The sequence below is a fragment of the Desmodus rotundus genome, chromosome 2 (genome assembly GCF_022682495.2).
Source record: "Desmodus rotundus isolate HL8 chromosome 2, HLdesRot8A.1, whole genome shotgun sequence".
Lineage (NCBI taxonomy): Eukaryota > Metazoa > Chordata > Mammalia > Chiroptera > Phyllostomidae > Desmodus > Desmodus rotundus.
The window spans coordinates 142,790,826-142,809,214 of NC_071388.1; the positions used below are offsets into that span (position 1 = coordinate 142,790,826).

An 18,389-nucleotide genomic window follows, 5' to 3' on the forward strand; every position below is an offset into this window, starting at 1 on the left:
GAGTAAATTTGAAAAGGGTGACTTTCCATTTTCCATGTTGCCACTCTCCCTCGGGAGTGCCATTTTCTGCGTCTGCAGGAGTCCTCTGGATTTTTTTAAAGTGCACGTCAATACAGAGGACAAGGGGAACCACTTTCTCAAGTTTAGTCCCCTCCTAAGCATGCCAGTCTTCTGGCTGGGTTGGCAAGACTGGAGATGTGACTTCCATTTCCAAAAGTGAACCCATATCTTTAGTGAACAGGCTTGTTGGCTTTCACTGGAAGCAGTACATTTATTATAGGCGTCTTTTTCTTAGAAGTTTGCTACACTACACGGTGGTGGTGTAGAAGTTAGAGCCAACCACCTGTTCCTTTGTGTTAATCTGGTAGAGACTTATGAATATCATAAATGTAATAGCATAAAAAGTTCTTTCCCAGTTCTATTTCTAAATAAACTTTTGTTAATAACCGATTATAGTAGTACATCTGTTCAAAGTGTATTCTGAGAGCTTCTGGAGGGTGATTGTATTCCTTCGCTGTTTGGTTTGCATTCTTGGAAAGCCCCAGTGATTTAAAAACATAAATTGTATTACATGACTGGAGGTGGAGGGCGGGGGACTGAGTTCTGCTAGAAGATGCTGTTGACTGAGTCTCATTGCTTATAGGATTTGTGATAAGCAAGTTCTGGTGTTACTTCTTATTTCAAATATGTATAGAGACGAGCTTGCATGTAATGATTCTGTTACCTAATACGTAGCAGACAACTTAAATTTATGTTCAGGAAAAATAAAATCTCAGCAGTAAGGCTTTAAGGTCCAAATGCAGGCCTGTTTTCTTCTGTGTTAATTTTTAGTTTCCAATTAGAGTTGCCCATTTGTAACATCTTTTTTTTCCTCCCCTCCTTTCCTTTGACTGGAATCTAGCAACTGCACTCAATTATAGCAGCATCTGTCTCTATAAAGTCATCTCAAAAACTCAAGAAAATTCTGGAGGCAAGTGAAGTTTTCCTTTCTATGTGTGTGGAAGAGCTGACTTGTCTGTTGCATTTCTCTGCCTAGAGTTGTGCTGATGGGCTTCTCTTTGCTCGCTCTCTTTTTCTGCAGATCATCTTGGCCCTAGGGAACTATATGAATAGCAGTAAACGAGGAGCAGTTTATGGATTTAAACTTCAGAGCTTAGATCTGGTGAGTAGACTGAAAGAGCTGCAACAGCTATAGGAGGGATAAAACAGCTGGCAAAGATGACGTCGTGGAGCAGTGAGCTTGTGCTCTTGGAAGTGGGGTGGGATGTTTTGATGAAGATTCTCTGCTAGTGGGAGGACCAGCTGGTACACAGTTCCTGAACCACCACTTGGCAATAAGCACTTAGAACCTTAAAAATACTCATACCCTTTGACCTACTATTTCCATTTCTAGGAATCCGTCTTCAGGAGTCTGAAGGATGGATGCTATATTTGATTTATAATTGCAAACAATTAGCAACAATGTAAAGAGCCAAGAGTTTGGGAAATGATTAAATATAGTATAACAATAGTTAATATGGTGAACTCTTTCTCCACTGTTAGAATACTTATGAAGAATTAATTTTCAAAGATACATCATTTTGTGTTGAGAAAAGAAAGCAGGGTATAAGTTGAATGATCAGGTCAACTTCAGCTATGTACAATAGGTAGGAAAAAACTGAAAGAAGTATGTTGAGATATTTACAGAGAGGAAAGATAGAATTAGGGCATTTTTTTGAACTGCTTCTTTGTACTTTTCTCTCTTTTCTAAAAATTTTTATGTCCTTCCTGGATGGAAAGGGTGCTCTTCTTTCCATAGTCACCTGATAAATGGGACTAGAAATAGCCCTGTGTGGCAGCCTCTCTCCCCCTGGCTGTGTGGGGCTGACATGGCTGCCACATGAGAAGGTGGGGCAGTGGGTTGAGTCTACAGCCTCCCCGGAGACGAAGTTATTTGATCAGGAGTGTCCAGTCAGTCACAGTTCTGTGGCACAGAAGGCCATGCTTCGGTAGGCACATCTGATTTGGGTCACGAGAGGCTGGGGACTAAGAGGGGCCGAGCTGAATGTGAAGACAGCAGCAGGGTGCTGTGTAGGGAGCACCCGTGCGAACCTGCAGCTCTGCACTCACTCCGGCTCTGGGCCTTCACTTTGGAGAGCACTGGAGCTGGAGACTCCCCGCTTTTAAGCCAGAAAAGGCGGTAGAGCGGATGTGGGGTGGGGGGCCAGCTCCAGGTGCTTAGAGTCATCCCCGAAGTGGAGTGCATCCCCTGCCCAGAAAGTCCTCTAGTCATTTAGAAATCAGCGGGCTGGTTCGTCAAGGAGCAAACCCAATCTTGACTCTCCTGCGGGACTGTTTTTTGTCCATGTTGGGGCACCTGTGCTCTGCTGTTGACTCTGGGGGAAGGTCATCTGATGGGGGGGCTCTCCTACCACCTTTCGCTCTAACCTCTATCCCCTTTTGTTTTCAGCTTTTAGATACAAAGTCAACAGACCGAAAGCAAACACTTTTGCACTATATATCGAATGTTGTGAAAGAAAAATATCACCAAGTGTCCCTGTTTTATAATGAGCTTCATTATGTGGAGAAAGCTGCTGCAGGTACTGGTCTTTAGCGCTCAGTGCTACTTGTGGGTAGTGAATGCCTTTAAGTCACATGGGGGGCACCATCTCCTGCTTAAGAAAACGCTCCTCAGAACCTCTTCAGAGAGGCGCGGCCAAAGCATCCAGCTGTGAGCTGGAACAGGTGGGCCATGGTGTGACCCATGCCTGGGAGCAGTAATGACATTGGACATGAAGGTGGCCTCTCTCAGTGTCCTCTCTGTAAAGGTCGAGGTTTCTGGGCTTCATGCACCTTCCCTCTTCCATTTTTTGCCCTTTTTATTGTGTTGCTGTTGTTTGAAATAAGAGAATGAGAATCTGAGAATCACCTCCAACAAACTTTGATCTTGTGATGTTTCATGTGCCTTTGTCCTGGAAACAAGTTAAATTATCAGTCCTTCTTGGTAGTTACTTTGCAGAGACAGGTGTGCATTTTCTCCTTTAAATCATCAGTGATTCTGAGAGAGCCGCGCTGTACTAGGTAATTGTATCCCCATGTTAGAGATGAGAAAACAGGCCTTTTTAGAGGTTAAATGTCTTGCTCCTCTTCACATGGGTCACAAGTAATAGAAACAGGATTAGAACCCAGAACCGAGGTGGTCTTCTCATACAGTGTATCATTCATGCCTTCTCAAAAGAATATTAGGTTAGAAAGAGGGACAACGTGCAAATTGACCTCAGAGTTCATTACAGGCTGTGGTTCCTGAATTATGATCTTGAAATATGGTGCTTATTACACATTCATATTCCTCAGGCCTACCCAGACTTAGTGAGTCGAGTCTTTCAGGTTATTTAGCAGTTTACATGTCCATTGCAACCTGTGTACTTACGGGCTTAACCAAGTTTTATTTATCTTTTTAAAATTTATTTTTCAGTTACAGTTGATATCCAGTATTACATTAGTTTCAGGTGTACAGTCAAGACTAAGGTGGGGCAGTGGGTTGAGTGTGCAGCCTCCCCGGAGACAAAGTTATTTGACTGGGAGTGTCCAGTCAGTCACAGTTCTGTGGCGCAAGACCCCCCCCCCCCCATAAGCCTCGTGCCCACCTGGCACTGTCAGTTGTTACAGTAGTACTGACTATATTCCCACACTGTACTTCCCATCCCCACGACGACTTTTATAACTGGCAATTTGTACTTTTTAATCCCTTTCACCTTTTTCACCCCATCTCCCCAGTCTGGCAACCATCAAAATGTTCTTTGTGTGTTTAAGTGTTACTCATCTTTATAATTATTTTGCCACTGGCAAATTGGTTTTGGGCATAAATGAATGAGAACATGGACACAGGAACGAGCGAATGACAAGTGAGTGAGTGAATGAGGTGGTGCCCTGTTACTGGCCTGGACGCTGCCGAGGCCGCGGTGGAGGCCGAGGGCGGGTGGACGTGGCCGTGTGGCTGTGGAGGGCTGTGCAGCCCTGGCTGTGGCAGGCCCCCGGGCCGGGCTCACTGAGGCGTCTCCTCCTGGTGGAGCGGTTTTCCTCCTTTCAAGCTGTCCTTTGCCTGGGTTAGAGGAGTTCTTTTGTGTCTCAATTCTGAGTTTTAAAAAAGTTTTTAAAAATAGCTATCTTACTAATTAGCACACTTTTTTGGCCCAAATGAGATTCCCCAAAAGTGTCATTTGAAAAAAGATCAGTTGGGGAAAATGGGGGGATGGAGGAACTCTCTGGCTGAACTGTTTCTGTGCTCACTTCCTGGTGCCCCGGTGAGCTGGCCTGGATACTTGGATCGCACGCATTCCTTCCCCCACCCCTTTGTGCATCCGGTGGGCCTTTTTCATTCCCTGCTGTGAACCTGGCACTGTCTTAAGCATTGAGGAGTCAAAGATGAATAAGACAGTGTGAGTCCAGCGAGGGGAAAGCATACAGCATTTTTCTGTAATCCATCTATGTGCAGAGCTGAGTCAGGCAGTAGGGAGCCAGAGTGGGGCCTAGACCTCCTGCAGGAGGCCGCAGGAGCCCGCCTGCTCTAGGAGGTGGCCACGTGGTACACAGAAAGGGTCATGCTAATAAACCCTTCTGAGGCAGGGAAGGACTGTTTAAGAAAAAGAAGCTGTCCAGGGCTGTCTTGGGTCTGAGTGGTCAATACAACTGAAGTTCAACAGGTAAAATGCTTCCCCCTGCTGGACAGCCACAGAAATGCAAGATGTTCAAAGTGTTAAGATCTCACCTCTGTGGGCCCACCAGTAGGCCATCACCTCCTGTAAGAGAAACAGAGTAGTTGTGCAACAGCACAGAAGTTGAAGTCCATGAACTCCGTCTCTGCCACCTCCCAGCTGTGTGACCTAGGGCAGACCATGTAACCACCTTATGCTGCTTTTCCTTGCGGGTAAAGTGGGCTAATGGTTCAAAGGAATTATTGCATGTAAAGAATTTAATTCGGTGCCTGATAGCACTTGCTGAGTTATTTATATTAAAAGATCTCTACTGGAAAAGCTGGAAATTAGATCCAGACCCTTGAGTAACCCTAGGAATCCACTGGGAACCCAGCTTTCCAGCTGGACCCCCTGTGGTCTCGACTTGCCTGGTTGAGGTTCATGGGAACTTGCTTTCTCTACTTCAGTCTCCCTTGAGAATGTTTTACTGGATGTGAAGGAGCTCCAGAGGGGCATGGACTTGACTAAGAGGGAGTACACCATGCACGACCACAACATGCTACTGAAGGAGTTCATTCTCAACAACGAGGGGAAGCTGAAGAAGCTGCAGGATGACGCCAAGATTGCCCAGGTCAGTATCCGTGCCCCTGGACACCCACAAGGTAGGGCTGACTGGACCCCGTAAAGCTGCCTGGGGTGCTAGCCTAGGATTTGGGGGGAAATCGCCCTCTGTTTACTGAAGGTAGAATTCTTATGTAGCTAATGATTATTGGGTGGGGATAGGGGGATCTTTTAGACTCTTGTACCTGGGAGGGCCCCTGTCTTGTTTATTGTCCTATCTAATTGGGGGGTCTCACCCTCTCTTCTAGAGGCCCTCCGTCCCCAACCCCTTCCCCTCCACTTCCAGGTTTCCTGTGTGTGAGTCCTGTATTCAGTTCAACCAACATGCGTCCAGGCCTGTGCTCAGCAAAGCAGTGTTCCCAGTGTGTTGGGTTTTTGTAGGCCTTTGACATCTTACACTACCCTGGGGGTCAAGTCTCCACAGTTGAAAAACAGCCAGAACTGACTGCATGCCATCCTAGAAGGGAAGGCAGCATGTTGTGGGGACTCAGAAAGTAGACGTGGTGAAGGTTCCCGTTTGAGGACGGGCGAGGGCCCGCAGACCCTAGAGTGCCCCTGAGGTCGGGGTACTGGAAGGAGCAGTAAACCAGCAAGTTGGGGGTTAGAGTCTGAGTGACTTGTAAGATCCCTCCCACCCTCATTGGTTCTAAGTTCTGTAGTGGCCTTAGAAAGCTCTTGAAAGAGCAGGAGCGTGTGTGTGTGTGTGTGTGTGTGTGTGTGTAGGTATATGGAAGTGGCAGGGCTCACAGAGGAGGATTCCTGTCAGTGCCGTCGCACTCCGGCTGCCTCTGAGCAGGCACTGGGAGGAAACTTGGACGGCAGGGGACCGTGGGAGGAGGGCAGGGCAGATTCGCCAGCCGCGGGATTGTGTGTCATCGCTGCTTTGCTGCAGCTCTTCATCCAGAGCATCAGGCTCAAATGCCGAAACTAATGGAATTCAAGAGAAACCTGCTTTTCCACAGGACGCCTTTGATGACGTGGTGAAGTATTTTGGAGAAAACCCCAAGACGACACCACCCTCTGTCTTCTTTCCTGTGTTTGTCCGGTTTGTAAAGGCCTATAAGGTAAGCAGGGCGTGGTGTCCTGCAGAGCCTTCCTTGGCGTTGTTTTTTCAAGCAGATGCCCTCTCCGAGCTGGACCTGAGTTTCAGCAGCTCTGCAGAGGCCTGCACTGTTGGGGGCAGCACGTCTGGTGGTCAGTGAGGCAGGAGTCTCTGGCCCTGCGGGGGCCGAGTGCGTCTGGGGCCCTCAGCCCGTCATGCCCCCTGTCTCCACCCAGCCAGTGCTGGGGCTCAGGCTGCCTCTCAGGGCAGGTGAGGTGCTCCACGGCCACTGCTGCCCCCATGACTGTCCGCCCTCACAGGCGTGTTGAAGGACTTAGAACACCCAGGCCCCCCACCAGTGTTGAGCAGGTAAGAGGGGCGAGCCCTGGCCTGCAGCTTGATGCTGTGGCTGAGGTCAGGAACAGCCTCCGGTGTTAGTCCTGCCCGGGCCTTCAGGCCATCTAGACCGACACTTCTCTAGCACAGACTGAAAGATGGCACCTGGAAGGACTGTTGCTCTCTGTTTCTTCATGGGGACCAGCAATGGCCCGCCTGTCCTTTAAATGGGAGGCCCTCTTCCATAGTCCAGGCTCATGGTTTTGGAAAAGCATGTGACTCAAAGAGGCATATGTCAGAAGACTCTGTCCCTTGAGGAAGAACGACAAAGGGGCCGTAAGGAATTTCACTGCACTTAGCACACGTGGTAGTCCGTACCCTCCAGGCTTGTCTACCTGGGACCGGGCAGTGTCGGAGCAGGAAGTGTGACTGCAAAGGGGGAGGGATGTGTCAGTGTTATCTAAGCACCTCAAAACCCCCGGCATCTATTTGTAAAAAATTGTGTATGCATTCTTACATGTTTAAGCTTCAGTCACCTTCCAAGTCCTCTCCATCTGATGCAGTGCACCTACTGAGACATTTTCCCACTGCTCAGAACAGTTTTTGAACCCATCGGCTTTGATGCCTTTTAGTGCTTCTGCTGTTTTTTGTTTCATCTCTTCCACATTGGCAAAATGTTTCCTTTTGAGGACTTTTTTCATCCGAGGAAACAAAAAAAAAATCACTCAGGTGAGATCGGGTGAGTAGGGAGGGTGGGGCATGGGTTTTTGGTCAAAAACTGCTGAGTAGTGCGGTATGGGCAGCTGCGCTCGTAAATCACTCATCATGAGATGGGCAAAGGCGTACAAAGAGTCCCAGGAAATTTTGCTGAAGTGGAACGTAGCCTCTCACAACACCACCAGCTGGTGCACTGATACAGATGGGTCCCTAGAACACTCACTTAGTGGGGGAAACCTGTACTACAAGGGGCCTGGCCTCCAGAAGATAATTCCTGGGTTTTTTGGCCCCCCCCCCTTTTACATTTTTAAGAAACACCTTTTTGGAAATAGTGGGTCACCTCTGCCGCACCACTAGAGGCTGATGGCTTTGGAGAACCATCCTTGGACCTTTTACTGAGACTCAAAAGGTGACAGTATTGAGCCATTTTCTCTCAGCGTGGCTTCGTGGAGCAGTGATGGCACGAGCTGTTTGCAGACGGAGAATGTCCTTGGAAGTGAGGACACACACACACACACACACACACACAGCACAAAGTCCTCGTGCAGGACACGCAGCCAGGAGCAGCGAGAAGGTCTCTGGTCACCAGCTGCTGACCGCGGCTCTGGGGTCTGCTGGCTGCCGGGGCTAGCGTGCTGCAGACGTGGCTCCAGGTGGCTCCTGTTATGTGCTGGGGCCACATCTTTCCACATAAAAAATTGTAAGTCTCGGCTCTGAAGAGAGAATATCTGCTATTTTTAAATTGTATAATATTACTACAAGCTGGGAAGTGAGTCGGTGCGGTTGGTCTCAAAGCCTGGTGCTCCAGCAGGGACACATGTAGAGCAGAGGAAGACAAGAAGCTGCCCTTTGGGGGCCTGTGGGGTGCCCCAGGTCAGAGCCTGTCAGGGGGCCCCTTCCACACTGTCTCGTGGCGGCCCTGTTAGCTGGATCCGGGAGGCACTGGTCAGGCAGGCAGGTTCCGGGCTGCTTTACTTGCCCCAGGTTGTGCGTGACAAGCAACGGGCCAACCTGGCCCAGGGACTCTGTGCACAGGGGTGGGGGTTTTAGGGTGGCGTCCGTCCCTGTCTCCTCAGGTTTGGTCCACAATGAAACTCAAAAGACAAAAGCAATAGAGGTCAAAATGTGAGCTCTATTACTGATAAAAAACTAGATTGGAGTATATGTGAGTTCCCACAGCCCTAAATTAGGTGACAACCAGTTCCCAACTAGACTATTAGAAGTCTCTTTGGGGAGGATGACTTCAGAAGAGAGGGTGCCAGGAGGGCTGAGTTGAGGCGAGCTTCTTTGATTTGTTGTCCCAAATTTGTCAGGCTAGTCACTCTGCCCCTGAAGGAGACAAGAGGCAAGGGAGCGGAGGTCTTCCACTAACGAAGGGCAGAAGGAGAGGCCTCTGAGGAGGAGTCAGAGAAGCTTTAGGTAGGTGGACAGATTTTGGGAGCAAACCATCTCATTGGAAAATCACTGAGCAGAGCTGCCAATTAGGTAGGTGCCCTCCCCATCTTTGGGGCTGGGACTAAGCCACGGTACAAGCAGGGGCCAGGAAAGGGATTCTGGATGAGGTAAATCTCAGCTCCTGATCACGGAGAGATGTCACAGGGACAGACAGGGAAGCCCTGAATCAGCAAGATATGCAGGCACAAAGTGTAGATCTTATGAACCTTCCATTTACTCTACTTCCTGGCTCACCAAGGATTCTTGTAGAATGGCTTAAGAATCTACTGCTGTTCCCACTGACCTATGCTTTGATTCTTTTGCCTTCACCCAGCAAGCAGAAGAGGAGAATGAGCTGAGGAAAAAGCAGGAACAAGCACTGATGGAGAAACTCCTGGAGCAGGAAGCTCTGATGGAGCAGCAGGATCCAAAGGTGAGGAGCCCTGGCTCCAGCGATGGCCCCCCAGAGGCAAGTGGGGACACGGGCAAAAGCCAGACTTGCACGGGATCCTTGTCCCTTCCTTCTAGGGCTCGGAAACTTGGCAAATGGAGATTTCATTAATAACTTGGCCAAGTTATTTCATTAATAACTTTGTTCGGCAAAAACTGAAATGAGGCTAAGAGCATGTTGGTGTAGCATTTCTGTTTACAGATATCTGGACCTTAAATCTCAGTTGGATGTACTGTACAGAGAGGCCATATTTGATGAGGGGACAGCTTCGTGTCCAGGAAAAGTTTCGTGGGGATGCCGCGGGTGTTGGCCTGCAGGCGGCAGGGCTTTGCTGGGAGGAATAGGGGGAGCATTCCATGGAGGGGAACATCAGAGGTGAAGACCATGAAGGCTGACGGATCAAAGCAGTCTTCACCATGACCCTCTGCACCAGAGTTCAAGAAGTCAGGGGTTGCCCTAGCTGGTGTGGCTGAGTGGATTGAGCACCGGCCTGCAAATCAAAAGGTCGCTGGTTCAATTCCTGGTCAGGACACATGCCTCTGGGTTGCAAACCAGGTCCACAATTGGGGGTGTGTGAGAGGCAACCGATCACACGTTGATGTTTTTCTTTCTTTCTCCCTCCCTTCCCCTGTCTATAAAGGTGAATAAATAAAATCTTGAAAAAAAATTTATTTAAAGTCAGGGGTTATCACCATAGGATCCAGCATTCCCATCGCTCCCTGCTGGACTCTTGTGGGTTCTTCAGTGAAAGTTTATATTCTTCTCAGAAGCTTTCTGGGTTTTTCTCCATTTGAGCTCAATGAGGGCTGGTGCTGTTTCTGATTTTGGTGGAGGCTGCTTCTCAGCAACATAATGCTGAGACACATTCTGCCTTTTCTCAAACCTCTAATAGGGGCTGGTCCCACTAATCCCTGCCACGCTTCTTTCTTCTCAGTCTCCTTCTCACAAATCAAAGAGGCAGCAGCAAGAATTAATTGCGGAATTAAGAAGGCGTCAAGTTAAAGATAACAGGCATGTGTACGAAGGAAAAGATGGTGCCATTGAAGATATTATCACAGGTAAAAGATATTTCCTCATCACGGCCCATGGAGTTCCTGCTGGCTCACCCATACCAGCCCCATGCGGTTTTGCCGCCTCTTGCCTGGGGTTTACAGTTCTCCCATTGAGTTTAATCAGATCCAGAATTATTCAGAGACTCTCTGCTAGTGTTTGCAGCGCATTTACAGAAGCCTGTGTACTGCCTGTCAAAGAACCCCAACTCACTCTGAAAAATCTCTTTACTTCTCAATATCACTGGAACCCTATAGATTTCCCCAGGGCTCTGTCTCCCGATGGTTTTCCATTGTCTTCGGTTTGTCACCATGCTCTGTTTTCTCCCTTGTGGCCACTCCTGCCCACCTGCCTGATTACTAAATGCTATGGCAAGACCCAGTCAGCGGTCCGTACTGTCTGTCAGTACAGATTTCTCCAACGTGCTCTTTAAAAGCCGCTTTGCTTGTTCACAGTAACCAGTAACTGAAGACAAGGAGATGAGGAGCTGGTGTTTTCATTCAGAAGGGCCCTTCGGCCAGCCGTGAACGGTGCCTAACCCAGCTTGGCTCCTGTCTGATTACGCTGTAGCCTAATGCTTTCTGCTGGAACCAGCTCCATAGAGTCGCTGCCTTCCCTCTGCCCGGCCGGGACAGCGATTTGGGCCACTGTCTTGGGGCAGTGGCTTCAAGCCACTTTCCTTTCACATCTATTGCATATGAATACTATTTATCAGCTTCCAAGATGCTTAAAAGTTTTTATTGTGCAGAATATTTTAACTGAAAAAATATGGAGACTGCGTGATGAGTTTCCATGTACCCACCACCCATTAACAATGTCCAGCTCGGGCCTGTCTTGTTAGTTGTCTGCTTCCACCTACTCCCTGCTCCCCGGTCTCTGGGATTATTTTGAAACAATTCCAAGAAATACAGTTTCATGGGGAAATCTATAAGGACTCTTCAGAAGATAAGGACTCTTTAATGAGCAAAGGCCCAGAGTACCATCATCACACAGCTCCCACACTATTTCTTGGTAGAAAACATCTAGTCTTTATTCACATTGCCCCAATTGTTTGAGTTTGTTAAAACTCCTAGACTTTTTAAATTCTTCTACTTTTGGCCTCCCATTTCTTTTTAATAGCTTAGTCGGCATTGTAAATAAATCCCAAACTGCCAAAATCGCCATTTTTTTCACCAGCTCAGACCTAAGGAAGTAAAAGACTAAAAAGGAAGTCAGTGAAGTTTCTTGCCAGAGTAAAGCAGAGTGCGTTCCGAGTGGCTGGGGAAAAGCTCTGTACACGGGTGCCTGCCGGTACCCCGGTGTCCACCTGCAGTGGTTCGTAGGTGGCCCCCGATAGAGCTGCCCTTGCTTAGCGTGCTCTCTGCTGTCCCTGCTGAGGGGAGCTCTGCTCTGAGCGGCGCCGGGAATAGGTCTCCTTGGGTAAGTGCCTCTTCGCCTCAGCGTTGTGATAAGATTAACTTGTAGGTGGAGAAGCAGTCAGCCTCGCTCTCTAAGAACTTAGAGTTCCTTCTCCTCAGTCTGGTCTCCATCCCAATGGCTTGAAATTGAGCAGAGTGTACAGTTTTTATTTGCCTGACCTAATCATGAATCGGCCATGGGAGGTGACAGTGCATGTCTGCTTATGGAGCATTGTTAATTTTCCTTGGAATAGTTTCTGTTTTGTAACCCACAACCACACCCCAGACTCTTAGTGACTCTTAGATTTTATGAGCTCACCCAGGTACATATTGCTTCCCCCCTTCCTGCACACCCGCCCCACCTGTTTCCCCAGGTATGCTTAACACAGCACTAACCATGTACTAATGCGATAGACCCTGGCTTTTTACTCTCTTCTGTTTGTCTTGTCCGGCTGTCGTCTGGGATGCAGTGCTGAAGACGGTGCCCTTCACTGCTCGCACCGCCAAGCGTGGCTCTCGGTTTTTCTGCGAACCTGTTCTCACTGAGGAATACCATTACTAAACTGTTCCCCTTTCTCACCTGATGCTCCTGAAAGGTTGCTGCAGGTTTTTTGACCTCCTGTGCCCCTCTGTGTGTCTGTCGGGGCCACCCAACGTGCTAGCATGGAACCGCCCTCTCCGCAGCGTTGTGCTCCACGTCGTCCTCGCGCTGCATGGTTTCGCGCTGCATGGTTTCGCGCTTGAGTCCTAACTGCCTGCTCATGGCCACTTCCGTGTGTGTCCGAGTCCACACAGCTGTGACGGTCTGGGTGGGTGTGAATTAGAGAATTGCTTGCAGAAATTTTCAGAAAAACAGTAAAGAGAGCACTTCTTTGAGAATCAGGATTGGGACCAGCTAGATTGCTTATAAGATTTTTGCACCAATATCTTCAAACAAAAAATAATACTCATTAATAACAGTAGCAACTATACTGAACATTTATTGAGCCCTTACTGTGTTCTAACAGGTTCACATATAGTAAATCAGCTCCTTTACGTACTCATTTAACATGCCTTGGTAGTAAAATGAGCTGCCATACGAGCTCTCAGGAGTGTAAGGTGCTCTAACGCTGCACAGTGATTTTTGGAAGGAACGGCGACTATGCACAGCTATACACGGGGCCTTAATGGTCTCCTGCAGTCTGAGGCCATTGTCCCGTGTCATGGAGCTCATGGTACAAGCATGGTACAAGCTTAACGCGGGGAGCCCTTCCAACCCAGAAGCCTGTGGAAGCAATGTAAGGCGGTCCGCTGCTCAGCAATTGCCTGTTGGACTTAGGCTGTTAAGCAGCAAATGAAATCAAGGCTCAGGAGCCCCTCACCATCTTGCCTCATTCCTGCTTCTTCACTGGGTTCCATGTCAAACCTGGGGTGTCCTTCTGCGAGGAGGTCGTACCTGGACCTGCTCCTTCGGTCGGGGTGGTGGCACCAGAAACACTAATAGCACACACCTCTCATCGGGAAGTGCCACTGCTCTTACAATTAAAAAAAATCAAATTTTCCCAAGAAGTAACTGCCCGGGCTTAGCTCACATGCCCAGATAAGGAGCAGGGCTGTCTGCAGTGCCCAGTCGGTCAGAACGGTGACAGGGGCAGCATGTACTCTAGTTGGATTGCCATGCTGAGGTTGACATGGAACTGGGTATGTGTTTATTTTGTGGCATTAACTCCTCTGTAATTGCACTTGTGTATGTTTCTTTGTTTCTGAAGGTGTCAGAGGATGTGTGTGTGTTGTTGCCTGCTCTGCGATGTGCTTACCCACCAACGCTTATTAACAAGGCTAGAAAGTGTTATCTGTTGGCGAATGTTTACTGTCAGTTTTGCTGCTGGACTATCATTCTGGAGCCAGACTTCAAAGCAGCTTGGATCTGGGTGGTCAGCGAACTGGATGGGAAGACACCTCATCTCCTCCCTTGTTTTATCTGACGGCTCGTGTAGCGATGGCCTCCCGCTCTCTTGCTCTGTTGGCTAACATGCCCGGGAATATTGCACACTAAGTTGAATTGCTTTTCATTTTCATCCCATTTTTATTTAACCATCATTTTGTGTTTTTGTTTTTTTTTTCTGTTTAGCTTTAAAGAAGAATAATATCACTAAATTTCCAAATGTTCACTCGAGGGTAAGGATTTCTTCTAGCACACCGGTGGTGGAGGATACACAGAGCTGGCAAGCATCACTTTTTACTTAGCTTCCTCCTCTCTCTGTATGCACATCAGTGGTTTCGATCTATGGCTGAGGGTGATACTGGTGAGAGTCTGACCAGGGAGAAGTCTTTGTACCTCACTTGCAGTGACGTGAGGCTGGGCCTCTCTGTTGGACTCTTTCTGGCCTGCTTCCATGTTCTCAAGTGTGATGGCTGGGGCAAGGGTTGTTGCTGATCGTTGTAATTGCTTTGGGTGCTAGGACTACCCCCTTGTCAGCCTTTGAGTTATTCACTTAACCCATTTTTATGTTAAGAAATTGAGAGCACGTCCTGGCCAGGGAACACAAATAAAGATATGGACCTTTAAAATTAATTGCTTAGAGGTCTCAGGAATCGCGGAGATGCAGGTCACCACATATCCTTAGCAGAAGCGGAGTTCTGACCTTCCTGTACCACTCTGGGCCAGGAAGCAGAGTCTCCAGAGGATTAGGGCAGGCAAAACAATACTTGGCTCTAATGTAGGGGTAGGGCAGGGTCACCAATTCCACTTGAGTCGGGTTGGGGAGGACAGTGCCGAACCTGCGAGCCCCACTCTCCCTCACATTCTACTCAGCACTGGCTTGTTTTTGCCATGTAAGAATTTGGGCCCAGTATTGCCAGGTCCTTCAGTTTTCCAACAGAAGTCAGAAACCCTAACTTTTATGTTAATCGCCTATTTAAATATCAGGAAACTAATTAAAAGTGTAAGTCAAGGCCAAACATTTTATGGGCCAGATATGGCCCGTGAGCTCCATTTTCAATCTACTGAGTACGTGAAGGGATAAAAAAATCGAGTCTGGCTTAAGTCTGTTATTTGTTTCCCTTTCTAAAGGTAGAATGTTCCCTGATAGAAATCAAAAGTACTAAGTTAATGAAAGGGGAATATATGCTGATTAAACAAAACCAGGGGAAGACATGTGAAGCCTGCTGTTTTCTCGCTGTTCCCTGACGCCATCAGAAGGCGTACGTGCTGGCTGGGCGGCCTGCCTCACTCATCATGCACGCTTCACACCGAGTGCTTATTACCTAAGGAACAGTCCCCTTGTTCACCCACGCTGTCCCTCCACAGTAACGCCTCCCTGGACTGACATGCAGTGGTTGATTCATCTATTCAACAAGGCATTTTTTAAAACTGTCAGGCATTCTGCTCTGCGTCTCCAATTGGAGAATGCGGAAGGGCCCATAAACTTCTCCCCTTTGATGAAAAACAAAACTGTTGGGTGGCGGAAGTAAATGTTCAGGAATGGGATATTTTGATTTAGTGATTACATTTATTTAGTAGTTAATTATGTTTCCAATTCACAAAATAAAAACTGAGCTAATATTAATAGAATAAAAATAATGGAATCACTGTCTGCTAAGTATAGGTTCCTTCCTTGATTAAAACTTCAGATAATATAGACAGCACAGTTGGTTTTATTAGTTTTGCAGGTTAAAATCCATTGTATTATAGTTTATATTTAGGTTTCCAGAAAGAAAGAAAAAACCCAAACACCTAAGCCATACAGATTTCCCATTGGGAAAACATTTCAAAATATTTCAGCTAAACTCTCTGGCCAGTGACAGAAGCAATCTCCTCTCCTATATATTTTCCTAAAAGTTCCAGAATCCCACCAGTATTACATCATGTTTTGACTGTATATACAGAGGGCAAAGCACATGAGTTTGACTCAAAAATACTCAGTGGGTTTGAAGGGCCCATTAGCAGACTCTTCAGCACAAGCTGCTTTGATTGGCTGCCAGCTGGTCTTTGTCTTGCTTAGACAGGCTGTTAAAGGTTGCAGTTCTCTCACTGGTGCTCTCCTCTTCACAGATCTTAGAAACCAACCCTACAGACGAGCCGATGCGGTGAGGAGGAGTGTCAGGCGGCGCTTTGATGATCAGAACTTGCGTTCTATTAATGGTGCCGAAATACCCATGTGAACCTGAGAGCTGACTGTGTGAATAGAGTGCATGAAAGAAACCGTCCACGTGAACTTTATGTGCTACCATTTAACTGCAGCCTTGAACACAGATAAAATATTCCAAGGGCTCAGATTTAGCAAACACATAGGAATTTTAAAATGATGGGCTCTCCTTCCAACCTTTGTTAACAAGTGCCTAAAAGTGGAAGTACCTGCTCAGATTAATCAAAGCAATAGGATTTGATTTGATTAGGTATCTTTTTACATCAGTATGTTATTAATTTTTTAATCAAATTGTAAATTTCGTATTACAAGTATTACCTGCCATTGTGATTGTCCCACGATGGCTCACCCTGGTTTCCTAGTAAGTTGTAAATAACATGAACGCATCTGCTGTGGGCTTCCTTTGCTGAGGTGTCTTTTAAGGAATTAATTTTGTGTTTCAGCCATTCCCTTCAACTTTGTATTTTTAAGGGCTTGCAACATGGGAACGGAGGAAAAAGTCACATGATAAAGTCCTCCTGTCCATAACCAAGGCCCAGCAAAGTACAAACAGGACGCGATTACAGTAGCACAGAAGCTACTCAGCCATCTCCCCTCACATCCTGCTACTTCTGTGCTAGAGTACCGTGCCCTCCCCGGGAGACTCACCTCACGACCGCACGAGTGTGGCGGCACACAGATGTCGTATAAAACTTACTTGCCATACTGTGTCCTTCAGTTAGGGGCAGCTTTAGAAAAAATAATGCAAACGTATTTATTAATTAGCACTAAAATTAACATCTCAATAATCAGTATTAGGATTTCCGAGGACCGTTATGGGTCAAACCTGAGAGTAGAATTCGGTGCCTTGCTAGCCAGGAAGAGGTTCTCTGTCAACAAGTATTCAGGAGTCCTTCTGGTAGCAGAGTAGTGTTATTACCTGGCCTTACTCTCCTCTGACAATCGGTTGCTTTCCCCCCTCCTTCCTTTTGTAAATTGGAGAAGACATACTTGGCATCATATATCAAAGCTAAGAACTTCTATTTCCCAGACTACTTTATAGGGAGTTGCTCAAATATTCACATTGGGATTAAGCTTATAAATGGTATGTAATGGGACTAAATGGCCAACTAAGCCAGTTATTTTTCCTTCCTCTCTGGCAGGGCACTTGATCCATTCCAAAGTCAAAAACTGGACTGAAGCTAATTTGTACTTTCCATAACATACATTCTGCTTCTGGCTTACCTTCTTGGTACATTACATCAATATATTAATTGTAAAGTTTATTGTATAGTATTTAACCACTGAATTTATTTTATGTTGTGCTTATGTGAACTCCTTGGTGAAGGTCCAATTTTCCTTGGATAATGTGTAGTTATATATGACCTCTTTTTAAATGTACAGATATTTTGCTATAAAATTGGTGCAGTTTTTTATGGTTTTTACACTTCTCTTTAATTCCCACCTAAGCCTCTGGGTAATATTGTAAATATTGTTTAAAAATGCATCAGCCTATGCTATACAATCTGAATGTTATTTTAACTTATAGTTTTTTTAATATATATATTTAACTACAAGGACAGTTTAGGGGTCAGTTACATTTTACTTTAGCATACCCATTTACAGAGATTGCTTTTAAACTCTCACCTGCCAGCAAATTTTCATAAATGTGTACTTTAAAAAGAACATGCCAAGATTTTGTCTTTCTGTTCACTCAACGTTCATTTTGATGATAAAGCAGTCAACCGTGAGATACACAATACAAATTATTGGTCCTTTACTGCAAGCAGCTGTTTTCCAAAGCGTAAAGCTGATGAGCATGTTAAAATACTTGCTATTTATTAATCTGGAAGTAGACAATAATGTTGGCATGTTCTTTTCTGTTTGTCTATTAACAGGCTTGCTTCTTAGCAATATTAGAATGTTTTATAAAAGCAGTTCATGTTACTTTTCTGGTCTTTTCATGGCATATGAGCAAATAAACTATTTACACTACTATCCTGTAATACGTTGTAGTCTTTCAATGGTATGCTTTATGGGTTTGCCAGTTTTATGTAATAGCTTTTATCTTCTAGAAACAGGTATGTCTTGGTACTTAGAATCTAAATCGATTTGGTAAAGTTTAACTAAAATCCCTTCTTATGTAAACTCTTGACCACTTGCTGTATGGAATGAAGTAACCAAATAGGTGTTGGTAGTGAGAGAGATACATCTCCAAAAATCAAACTTACTCATTTATTCTTTCCAGTTATCATTGTAATGATATTCCCAAGTCATCAAATAAATTTAGTATACTGTTTTTAGTATATTTTTTTAGGGAATCAAGGAAATTTAGTATTTTAGAATACTGTATAAATGGCTTAAAAACACTTTAGAGGGGCTTAGTCTTTTAAGAAATTGTTGCATTAGGTCTTTGCTCCCAATTCAGTGCTCTCTTTACTGCCCCAGTAAGGTAGCTGAAGCTTTATTTTATTGGGTGGGGGGATCAATTCTGCAGTTAGTCAGAATCTCTAGTTTGTTTTGTACCAGGGCAAAGTGCTTCATGGTAAAAGAAGTAATGTT

The 18,389-nt window shown here is 46.2% G+C and overlaps 1 protein-coding gene across 5 annotated transcripts in view; it reads left to right on the top strand.

The window, feature by feature from the left end:
* Positions 1 to 17,833, top strand: part of FMNL2 (formin like 2) — a 297,278-nt gene extending 279,445 nt beyond the window's left edge. For 2 of the 5 annotated variants that reach the window (XM_024579926.3, XM_045187417.2), the window contains 8 exons: positions 902 to 970; positions 1,082 to 1,162; positions 2,450 to 2,579; positions 5,141 to 5,304; positions 6,257 to 6,358; positions 9,158 to 9,256; positions 10,209 to 10,332; positions 15,755 to 17,833. In XM_024579926.3, the coding sequence (XP_024435694.2) occupies positions 902 to 970; positions 1,082 to 1,162; positions 2,450 to 2,579; positions 5,141 to 5,304; positions 6,257 to 6,358; positions 9,158 to 9,256; positions 10,209 to 10,332; positions 15,755 to 15,864 (879 nt within the window). In that variant the 3' untranslated portion in view covers positions 15,865 to 17,833. Of the gene's footprint in view, positions 1 to 901; positions 971 to 1,081; positions 1,163 to 2,449; positions 2,580 to 5,140; positions 5,305 to 6,256; positions 6,359 to 9,157; positions 9,257 to 10,208; positions 10,333 to 12,191; positions 12,318 to 13,831; positions 13,926 to 15,754 lie in introns of all 5 variants that reach the window. The other 3 variants (XM_024579927.3, XM_024579929.3, XM_045187416.2) reach the window with 3 other exon arrangements.
* Positions 17,834 to 18,389: the final 556 nt, after the last annotated feature.